The 12,426-nt window shown below is 28.8% G+C and overlaps 1 protein-coding gene across 1 annotated transcript; it reads left to right on the top strand.

Annotated features, from left to right (window-relative positions):
• Nucleotides 1-4,469: 4,469 nt before the first annotated feature.
• On the top strand, nucleotides 4,470-10,565 carry LOC143073751 (uncharacterized). The gene is made up of 9 exons (XM_076249507.1): nucleotides 4,470-5,301; nucleotides 5,703-5,852; nucleotides 6,339-6,427; nucleotides 6,858-6,918; nucleotides 7,627-7,674; nucleotides 8,100-8,191; nucleotides 9,522-9,567; nucleotides 10,107-10,198; nucleotides 10,494-10,565. Exons 1-9 carry the CDS (start codon nucleotides 4,773-4,775, stop codon nucleotides 10,563-10,565), a joined length of 1,179 nt encoding a protein of 392 aa, XP_076105622.1. The 5' UTR covers nucleotides 4,470-4,772.
• The last annotated feature ends 1,861 nt before the right edge of the window (nucleotides 10,566-12,426 follow it).

The following is a 12,426-nucleotide window of genomic DNA, read 5'->3' as shown; positions in this document are numbered from 1 at the left end:
TCCTGTTATTGAAGTATAGGAATCTAAAAGCTACCAATCAGGAGCAAGCCTTCAAAACAAGCATCAAGACGGTGAATTTTTATCCTCATACAGATGAATGTAACATATGCTTTATTAATAAATGCCGTGGGAGAAAAAGAAAAAGGCAAGGTGTGAAAAAAATAGATATTATACCATTAAAATGTAAGAAAACAGAAGATCTGAATGAATCAATTGATGATGAAAACCAAACTTTCGTATCAAAGACAATTCTAGAACAACACGATTCAGAAATAAGGCAGTGCTTACCAGAAACTTTGATTTCTGATTTTGAAACCTTCGATATTAATGCAAGGAAAGACTTCCTTACTAAACTTGTCAAGCATTTGTCTAGTGAAGAATTGTCAGAGCTCATGTTTACAGTAGGAAAAGATCAAGAGGAAAGTTTAAAAAATGATATTGAAGATATTTCACAGCAGTATAAAGATCACACGTTTTTAAAAGACTTCAATGCAGACAATTGGTTGTCAAAACGTAATATGCCATTGACACGGTTTATTGAAGGATTTACAAACTTTTCAGTAGCTGTTTCAAATGAAAATCTGAAATTATCTCTCTGTAGGATAATTGAACAAATTTATGCATTAAGATACCAGAAGCTTGTTTCTCCTATTTCGTTCCTACTTTCTCTTTATGTGTATTCAAAAACAAGTAGTAGATTAGTTGTTGACTTTTTGAGCAAGTCTAGTCCATGTGGTACTTACACTACATTGCAAAAATGGATTTCTAAATCAGGAACAACTGCTCCTCCCTGTCCACCTGGAGTTATCATGGCTGCCTTTGACAATGAACAAGTTGTAGCATATAAGAGAGGAATATCCCCAAACCAAAAGTCAAGATCTTCTGTTATTACATCTTTAATATATGCAGCTATAAATTCAGATGACAACATGCAGACCTTCATTCAAACACAGGATGAATTCAAGCCAAAAAACTGGTTCAAATTGTCTCATTTTGATGAAAAACTAAAATTTGCTGAAACAAAAGACCAAACCGAAAGGAATATACAAGCTGAAAAAATTTTAAAGGAGAAAAACTATTTTTTAAGGGGAATAAAGGAAATAAGGGATCAAGACAACAATGAATATGAAGAACTTGAAAAATTGCATTATGAACAACTATATCATTTCATAAAACATGCAATTGAAACTGTTGTTGAAGAACATACAATGGAAGGGTCTGAAAATGCATTTATGGATAATATAGACAAAAATACACACAATGAAGAAAGAAGGAAAGACATTCTGATCTGCACATTATGTGGGACAGAAAATGCGAGACGTAAACTGGTCTGTGAAGGATGCAAGAATAGAGAAGGAATCAAAGAGGCAAGAACAAAAAAGTCAAATGGTCCTTGTAGCACTGTGTCATCCACAAATATCAAAACAGCTTCAAAAACACAAGAAATTCTACTTACTGACAATTCAAACCAAGATGAATATTCAAGATACCAGCATATTCCATCCAATCATCAAAACCCGACATCTGTAACAGTTGGGATGCCTGCATTTGTCAACCCTAACAGCAATGAATCCGTCTCTCTTGTAATGAGACATATTGGTATAAATTGTGGCATCAAAAGATATGGAGGAAGTGAACGAAGTTGGGCTTTTGTTTGCTGTGATGGAAGACCTCACAGTTTATACCACAAAATTTTAGAGGAATCCATTCTATGTAACTACTGCCAGAAGCCATTTCAATCTCGAAAGGTTTACAAGGACCATCATAAATCTTGCCATCAGAACTTAACATCATCCTGTTCAAGGGAATTCGATTGGGTATACATGCGCATAGGAGGAGGGCATTATGAAATGAATGTTTTAAAAGCATTTTTTGAGTTAAACTGGATACCCTATCTAGAAAAAATGTGTGAGCTCATGGGATTTAACTCAGAAAATGCTAAACACTTTGCAAAAACATGTAAAGACCACCATCTAGCCTGGCAACTATTGCTCACTTTTCATACTGCTGCTTTAAATGAAATGGTCATACCATTTGTAAGAAGTCTGATGAATACCAATGATGAACCAACAGTTGAAAATTATTTCAAATTTTATAAGCAATTTCAAGCACAAAATCCAAACCATGCATATCTCCATCTCCAAGTATGCAGATATTCCCAGGCTATTATCAACTTTCGCATGGGAATTCGACGAAATAATTCCCAATTAGTACATAGTGCAAAATTTCATCTGAAAGAACTTTTTTATGGCCGCTGTCATCCACATTACCAAAACATTGAATTATTTGATTCAATTCAGTATAAATTTATGCCAGAAGAAGTAAAAGCCTCCTGGGATAACAACACTTCATTTTCTGTAAGTGGAAACAAGTCAAAAGGACAAGATCTTGATTTTATCTTAGAAGAAAAAAACAAGGCAATTAAACAGTATTTACCAAGTGGAAGTGTGCCATCTGATGAAACCTGGAGAAATATTTGCTGCAATCTTAAATTTTTTGAAACCATTCAAGAAAAATTAGCAGAAATACTTGGATTAGGACAACAAACTGATTATGGCACTAAATTAATTGATATTTCAAATGCCATAACTAGTTTTCGGCCAGTGCTAAGAAAACATCTTGCTGCTATGGTTGATGACCACCAGTCTGTAAGTGGGAGAAAACTTCATCCCAATCTTGTAAATTTTCTAGAAACATCCACACAAAAAAGACAGGATAAAATTGACTCTAGCATTCTGGGAATAAATATTGAAAAATCAAGTGGACCTGTTTTTATTACTGATGACGAAGAAGAACTACACCAGAAAAAGATGACTAAAGCAGAGCTGAAAAATAATATAACAAAACTGATTGAAAAACTTTCTGAAAATGTTGAACTCCAAACCCATTATGTGGCAATATTAGAAAGTTTAAATGACACAAACACAAATAAAGACACATATCTAACTCTATACTTTGAACTAAAGGATGTTACTGCAAATTCAACATCTGATTCCTAAAAAGAAATAAGATAAGAAATTAGAAAGTATGATTTTCTCTCAGTATACCTATTTATATATAAATATATATTTCTATGTTTGCAGAATTTTGTACATTAATCATTATTTGTGCTGAAATAAGATCTTAGCTTCATTCTTTATTTATTTTTATAAATTTTTGCATTCATATACATTAAGATTTGTTATGTAGAATTGTATTATGATCTTATAATGCAGTGTAAATACATGTACATATCATTCACATGCATAAATCATTGTTTAAAGTTTTTTTTTTTAATATATCATATAATTAATGAAACTTATTTATTATAAGTGAGTCTTATTTAGCAAATATTAAAAGGCTGAAAGCAAGTACACAAAAAAATGTATAGTTATTTTTGGAGTTCACTGCTCAAAATTATTTGAACAGAATTTAAGTCATCATAGAAATATTGCTTTCGTTATTTTTTATTAACTAAAGGAGGTTACTGTAAAGTCAACAACTGTATACATATTTATATATAACAGGCTAATATTTAAAGTTGGAATTATTTTTAATTATGGAATTGCATGTTTGGATTAATTCTTGTGCTTGAGATTCTTAATGTTTATTCTGTATTTCAATGTTCTGTGTGGCGCACAACACTTTCTATTGCAAATGAGAACATTTTTAAAAGAATGTACTGAGTGGTGCACAACACTTCTTCTTTAGTTTCAGAAAACCATCAACATACTGATGTTTACTTTCCGGCAACTATCTATACAAAATATATTGTATAGAAAGTGTTATTCGAGGCTGAAAACTTTATAATACAGATTAAAGCACAAGAAATTAGGAATTTTGAAATAATACCCTGTTATATATTTCTACATTTCTAAATGAAACATTACTGACTGTTGTAAGCTAATGTAAACTCATTTGTATTAGAATTACACTTAACTTCTATTATATTACATTTTACTGTAATATTACATTTTACTATATTACAAAATACTGTAATATTACAAAATACTGTAATATTACTTTTTACTATAATATTACATTAAGCTATAATACTACATTTTACTGTAATATTTGTGAAAATCATTATTTACCCTAACATCATTTCGATTCAAGATCAACTTTTAAAAAAGCTTTTATTTTCTCTTTGCAACTTTTAAAGAAAAACAATAAGTGTTACCTCTGTCTATTACTTATACATTATTTAAACTCCTTCATTTTCACACATCCTAAACCATGTAAATGCAGATGTAATTCAGTCCTTTTGTATTCATGAATTAATGAATATGCAACTTATCATCTGAGAATTTAAATTTTAATATAACGAAACAAGTGGTCAAATTAAAATGTACATTGAAATTTTCCTTTTCTTTTAATTTTTTTCTTCTAATTCCGTCTTGTCATAAGAAATACATTAACGTTTAAATTAGCTTATGTATTTATACAGCATGTTATATTTTTTTTTAAAATTCTTTCTGGCTCATGTTAACATGGGAAGGCATTATATTTGTCAAAATCTTTATACCAAGCATTGTAAGCCACATGTGAAATGTTTTTCAATTGTCTGAAACTAGTCATTATTATATGTAATTTTAAAATATGCATATTATGTAAATATTAAATTTTAGTAAAACTATTGATGTCTAAAAAAATTGATAAGTCAATTGGATGTTTTATCAAAGGGATTTGAGTATCAAATTCAATCAGTTTTTGATCTCAAAATGAATATTGACAGCTATTTTTCAAATTTTCATTCTTATTTCAAATTATTGAAATAAAATATTTCTAGTTAAATGTATTCTATATATTCATGGTTTGCTTCTTTATACAGATCTGAAACTGAAGATATAATTGAAAAAACAAATAAACTAAAGCCTGGAAAAAATAAGCAACATTGTTCGGATGAGGAATTGTTTAACGCGCTAAGGAGCAATGAAAGGAGGATGAAATCAAATGCCTTAAAACAAATTACTAAGCAGATTAAAAGACTTGCTGACCTTCAAACTATAGAATTGTCTGTGGTATTTTGTGTTAGAGACAACGTTCAAGAGAGACAACTCATAAAGTTTTGTGGGTCTGGGGAGTTTTTACAGAATTTAAAAGAAGGCAAACCTATTTTAGGCGTGGAAGAAATTAAGCGTTTATCAAAGACACAAGAAGGGTATTTGCCAAGGATAGAACATACTGTGCCCCTTCAAATGTTGACTCCCTCAAAGTTGTCATGTGGACCAGGCGTGTCAAAACAAATTGCAAGTAGACAAAAAGAGATGTTGGAGGCAACAAGTATTATAACTGAAGACCAGGATAATTCCTTTTCTATAGGTTTGTGTTTGAATTTAACCCAAGTTTTTTTTTCTCTATTTTTCCACTGCAAAAAAAGAAAAGAAAACCTAAGTTTTTCAATAATCAAAATAAGTTCTTTTCATACTGCTAAATATCCAATAAAAAATTCCCCTAAATTGTATGGTTCATGATACAAGAATATTTTTATACTGTTTTCATAGTAAATATTTTTGTGCAAATTTTATCTATTTTCGTCAGTGTTTGAACTTTTAACTTTCAAGGGATTGCGTACTAATGTCGAAAATTCATATTGTTAAATATGAGGTTTCCTGTAAAATCAATATTAATATGAATTTAACCTGATTTAATCTGAAAACATAATAAATTTTACAAGCAAATCCAAGTCTTTTATGCTAAAAGTTAAGATTTATACCATTTAGATTCACCAAGCACAAAATCACAACAATCTAGTAACAAGAAGGTAGACAATGTGGACCAACGGAAGCCAAAGAGGTCAAAGACAAAGATTAAAAAGGCCAGCTCTTCAAAAGATGAAAGGGGCCAAAGGACTAAAAGAAAGCTAATTGATGGTAAGAATCTTATTGGATTGATTAAATGGAAACTTTATATTATTTCATATACTGATTCTTAAACTGTGCATTTGGATTTTTTCGTCCATTTTTACGAGTTGTTTAACATTGATGTCTACTGGGTCTTACATTAAAAAAAATGTTTGACTTTATCAAAAGTTAAATTCTGGGAGTTTTAAAAATTGAAGAAATTTATACTATATATTCATATTTTAGTTTTTGGGTCCCATGTTCAAGTTTGTCCAAAAAGTCAAAAATAAAACTTTGTTTGATTTCATCAAAAATTAAACTCTTGGTAAGTTGGAGATCGCAAATCTATTTCGATTTTGAATAATGGACCACTAAGGTAAAAAGTTCAATATCACATTTTGTTAGTTCTTTGAACACATTCGTTTGTTGTCAGAAACCTATGCTGTTTCAAATGGTAAAGATCACAATCAAATTTTTGTTCAAATATGACACTACTTTTTTCTTATTTTTTTTCAGAAACAGATTCTTTGGAACAAAATGATAATCATTCAAATGAAAATTTCAACAAAAATGATGAAGATTATCATGACATATATATTGCAGAGGTAATGAAGAGTTTTTATTGTTATTACTTTTCTTTTCTTTGCAAGGTGTGGTGTTTTGGACCTGTTATAGAATTCTATGAAAATTTGAGTAAATTATAAAGCCGATTATTTCAGAAAGATTAAAATAGTGAAAATTCTTAAAGGTCATGGCAAAAATCAAATGTATTTCTGGCCATACTTTTACTTCTAATAAAGCCTGATTTTTTAAAAGCAAAAATTGCATTTTAAGGTATTTTCTGCTTATGTGTCAGTTTTTTGCATCTTAAACACTTTCTTGGTTAAAAATGTTTATTCTGAATATTGCTAGATCTTACACATTATCTGTTAAAAGTTATTTCTAACAAACGTATATGAATGTTCAAAACAGTAAAGTTTAACTTTTCAAAGTGATTCTATCAAATATGTTTTACTAATACATCTGTTTCTGCAGGTTGAAACACAAAATATATCTGTGGATAACGAGAAGGAGGAAGAAGAACAGATGCATTTAAGTAAGTTCCTTCAAAAAATGAATACCACTTTGATTGGTTTTAAAAACAAAACAGTTTAAATCCATTTCATTGCACTTTTCATAATAGTTTTAACACAGAATTGTTTTTGGGGGAAATAATATCTTATTTGTTTCATAATTTGTTTATGAAATATTCAATATAAATTGATTCATTCATCAAAGCAAATTTTAGACAAAAATCTTATATTATCTATCATATTCAACAACTTATATTTAATCAAAAGAATAGACCTCAGTGTATACCATAGCTTAGTGAATGTAGTGAAAATACCATATGTGAAGATTACTAGAAAGATAAATTGATTTGACAATTATCTGATAAATTTTTATAACTGTGGTTTTAACTACATCCTGGCATCTATCTTATTTTAGACACTCATGATAAGCTTAGGTTTTCACTTGCATTTAACTGAAAACCCTGACCTTTTGATATATCTATAATACTTATTTCCCGCTTCTTTCATATAAAATGGGTGTCTCATCCCTACCTCTCAATACATATGTAGTAAGTGGACCCCCCAGGAAATGTATGTTTTGAAGATGGATTATTTGCTGAAAATAAGAGAAAACAAAACATAGACCTATATATATTTAAAGAAAGATACATTCCCCTTTTTCTATCTTCTGTTAAAACAAGAAATTTAATGACAATTAAATAGCCCGATTAATTTATAGTTTCTCTTCATAGGTGATACAGAAAGAGAAGATCAAGGAATGCCTATCATTAAGGCCCCAGGTACTATACTGGAATACTTTTGTTCTTTTTTTTCTTTTTTTTATAATGTATTGTAAAATTATTATGTTGAATTATGTATGCCCCATTATTTTACAGCTTGTTGTTCGATGTGAGCCAAGGTTCCCTGTTGAAGGCCGTACATAGACCTATAATGGTTTACTTTTATAAATATTTCTTGACAAAAATTCTGTATAAAAAAACTATGATGTGTCAAACGTTTATTTACTAGTCAAATTCAGACCTGTATAAAGCTTGAATATAATGTGTCCATTTTTGCTATTCCTGTTCAGAGTTAAACCTTTGCATTTGTATTCAGCTGCGCTCGGCTAAGCAGTATATTAAAAAAAAACAGAAATAAAAGTAATATGGCTGAAAATGTATCTTCTTTAGAAATTACAAATATGCTTTGCTATTATCTTTAATAGAAAAAAAGAAGCGAAGAAATTCTAAAAATAAAGACCAAGAAGCTCCTTCAATTGTCCCAATTGACCATATTGCAACAGAAGACATCAATAGTGTAAGTATTTATATGAATTTAATGATCATCAAAGTTCTAACAGTAGTGTGCATTTTATTGTCTATTTCCATATCACTTTAAGACATAAGCCCAAATGTACAGCTACTTTGTACCTGTGGTCTTATTAGACATCATGTCAATGCCAATTACCCCAGACCATGTATCCTGCTGGTTTTGTTTATCTTAATTTCTGAACATCTAGTCACATGCATATCATTTTACTTAATAAATATTATTTTCAGCCTTTATTTTATAATACAGTTATTAATATATACAAATGATTTCTAGCAAATATTGATATAGGAAAAGAACTTTTAATTTAATGTGAAAGTTGGATATCAGAAGTTAATATGAAAAAAAAACAATCTATTAATAATTATTATATTAAATTTTTTGTTAATGTCAATACTGCAAAGGAATTAAGTTTTTATTAAATGATTTTTTTTTGCACAGTAGCAAATATTACACACTTTTCAAAAGAGAATGACATAATTATGATATTGTCAAGTAATATTGTACAGGGTGAAAAGAAAAGGACACGGATTAACGATTGACACATTGTAATGTTTCAGAGAAAAAAAGAGGGATTGTCATTTGGAGGTGTAATTAAAAAAAATATGTTTGGTAATCAAATTGATCTTTTGATACAATTCATTTTGACAAGAGATCTTGAAATGACACCAAAAGCTGCACCATCTTACTGTACTTATAAAATGACATACTTTCTCTGTGTTTGTACAAATTGAATTACAAAAAGTTTTATGATAAAAACAACTGAAAATTTAGTGGTTTATTAAGTCAACATCTGGTTATAATAATGGAACTGTAAAGAAAGCGTGACCACATAATTTATCTATAACAGATTACTGATAACATGCTGAGATAAATTTGTAGAAATATATTAGTAAATCTGGCTTATGTCTTAGAGTGAAATGTAAAAGTATACCCTTCAGGTAAAAACTTAGGCTTATAAAAAAAAATTTCTAGCCAAATGCGCTTTTGTCTGTACATGACTCATCAGTGACCATCTAATCACAATAAATATAAGGCTTAAATAAAGTAGAATGTGGCAGTCAATTGTCACCAGCAAACTGATTTGATTAATAAAATTCTTTTTATCTTTTTATAATTTGAATACATTCCGGAGAAAAAAAAAGTTTCTCTAGTTCTTAGTAATTTATCCCTTTCCGCACCAATTGTATAAATAAATATAACTGTGGAGAGTGGATAAATATCCTATCGCAATCAATGCAGTGATAGAATATAAATATATATAAGGTAATTAATTTAATAGCTAAATATTTTGGTTCAATTTACTAATTCTTTGTAGGATAACACAAGAAACCAAATAAATGAAGATGTGACTGCAGAGGAAGGTAAGCAAATAAATAACCAGTATGTCAATCAGCTGATGATTTAGAATTAATAATTCAATCAGTTTTATATTTTTTACCCTCCAAATAATATAGTCTTCAGTCAACAAATGATAAAGACCATTGGGCTTGTATGTACTTTATATAAACCCAATCAATTGTATGACACTTCAGATAAAACTGATAATGTTACAGATGATTATTTTTTCTCAAAAGTTGCTGACACATTAAAAATTCCTTCCCAGAATTGTAATCTTATTTCTGGCTTACATTTTCTGGCGTTTTAATAAGTTGAAATGTCAAAATAATGAGATTAATAGCATCAACCAATAGTGAATAGTTCAGTGAAAATACTGTTGTGCACTGAAACATGCCAAATGACAAGAAAAAATATAAAAAAATATTGAGTTATATTTGATAGACAGTCACCTGTATCAAAAATCACTTAATTTTTTTTTTAAATCAACAGATACTGAAGCAATTTAGCTGCAAAATGTAACGTCTTTAGAAATTAAAAATGTACTTTACTTCATTTTTAATAGCAAAAAAGAAACGAAGAAATACTAAAAAAAAAGATCAAAGAACTCTTTCCCATGACCATATAGACCAGGATGCATCACAAGACTTCCAAAATGTAAGTATTTATATGAACTTAATCATTAACAAAGAACACAAAGAACAGTAGCTTACATATTTCCAAATGTAGACTTTTCATAAGGTAAACTCTACATGTAAAGTGTGTTTACATTATTGTTAACCAGTTTATATAAATGAAGTCATAATGTTTGTATGTCCATATGCCTATTCCCTATTCTTATATTTTGTATATATTAAAATAAAATAGTTTGCATATCATAAGTGTTCTAGCATTTATATGTTATTTCTCCTTCCGATCAAATCAAATAATTTAATTTATTTATTCTTTGTAGGATTCAAATTCCCAATCAGATCACGATGTAACTGCAGAAAAAGGTAAGCACACATGTGTATTTAATGAATAACTATCAAAATATGTCATTTGATTGACCATTAAGACTAAACAGTTAAATCTAATTTCTTAAAAAAAATTTCTTTAAATAATAAATTCATTTTTTTTTTATTAAACTGGTAAAAGATAAATTGCCATTCCCTAAAAAAAAAATGCTGACATTTTGGAAATTCCTAACCTTATTTCCTGTTTACAATTTTGTTTTGTTAGATGCATATGTCAATATAATGAGTTAATCTAAGCATCAACAGCTGGTGAACACCACTTGCTAAAATAAAAAGATAATAAGATTGATGATACATTTATAAATGTGGTTTTTAAAACCCACTAAAACCCACTTCCTTATTATATTTTATCTGCTTTAAGATGCTTATGATTGATTAATGCTTATATTGATATAAATGCTCAATCATTATATAAACTAAAAGAAATTAAATTGAAAATGAATAAAGATGAAATATATATGAACTTGTTATAAATTTATTCTTCCAGATACAGAAAACACATGGGAGATAAACTCATATTATGCAGTTGCATTTGAGGATCGATGGTATCCCGGAGTGGTGACTGCCATCCAAGGAGACAACAAGGACTGGGCATCCATCAAATATATGCACCCTAGTGGTGAAAATTTTAAATGGCCCGGCAAAGAAGACTCTGCATTAGCACATATAAATGCAATGCTCTGCAGAGTCAATGTTAATATCTTGGCAAATGGTCGTTTATGGACAGTGTCCAATATTGGCAAAATTGATAATTTATACAAAAGTCAATCAGAACTACAAATTGTTGAAATTGATTATCAATAGACTATGTTGTTACTGTTTATAACATGCATCAAATTATATTTAAAGATCATTTCAAAGTGAATTGTCCTTTATATATCAAAGAGAATAAAAAATATTTGTTAAAGTATTTAAACAGGGTGTTTTTGCTAGATTCAAAGAATTATCCAAGGAGACAAAATATTTTCCTCACCTAAAACACCTAAAATTCAATCAAAGCTTTTTGCTATTCATTATATCAAATTAAATCAAAAATAAAAACACATGTAATCTTTTCCATATTTTCCTTTGTATAAATTATCAATTTTGCCAATATTTGCCATAGTCAACAACATAACAGCCTTATAAAATAGGATGTATAATGCCATAAAGAGGTGGAAGATGAATTTCATTTTTTCATAACATGTACAGAACTTATTAGACCTAGTCTTCTTGTGAAGAATGTAATATATTTATTAATTAAATATAGCGTTAACAGCATAAGTGAAATGTATAATGTAATAATTGTAAACTGTGTGCGATTGGTGACTAACATTATAATGTAATATTTCAAGATATTTAAAATGATAATTTTATAGAGGAGGTATGTTGTAAAATCTCTATTATTTTCAGTGCTACATTATTGTATTGTTTTCCATCTATCATTTTGTTATTTATATGTTTTGTTTTTTTTATTTAGAAACAATCCTATATTGTTTGGATTTTAAAACTTATAAAAATTCTTATTCTTATTCTCTGAGGGTTCAAGAGTCATAGGGTTTAATTTTGTATACAACACTTGTACATTGAACAAATAAATGACCAACCTTAAAACTTGTATTGGAATGAAAATGGAATTTTACAATAAGCAACATTTTTATTATCTAAGTAATAGCTTTAATCTATTACAGTATTGGTCCTTTAGATCAAACTAACAGCACTACCGTAATGAGATTCCAGTTCATTTTTTTCAATAGACAACTATTATATAAATTTAAAATGTACATTAGGAGATATGCAAGTAGAATAATTGTTTTAACTTTTAATTCCTACACAAGGTGAAGATTAAACTATATCTATCATTTGTTAGCTTTCAATGTTGAGTAAAAA

The sequence above is a fragment of the Mytilus galloprovincialis genome, chromosome 4, assembly GCF_965363235.1.
Source record: "Mytilus galloprovincialis chromosome 4, xbMytGall1.hap1.1, whole genome shotgun sequence".
NCBI classification, from domain to species: Eukaryota; Metazoa; Mollusca; class Bivalvia; order Mytilida; family Mytilidae; genus Mytilus; species Mytilus galloprovincialis.
This window is presented reverse-complemented; position numbering and strand designations above follow the sequence as displayed.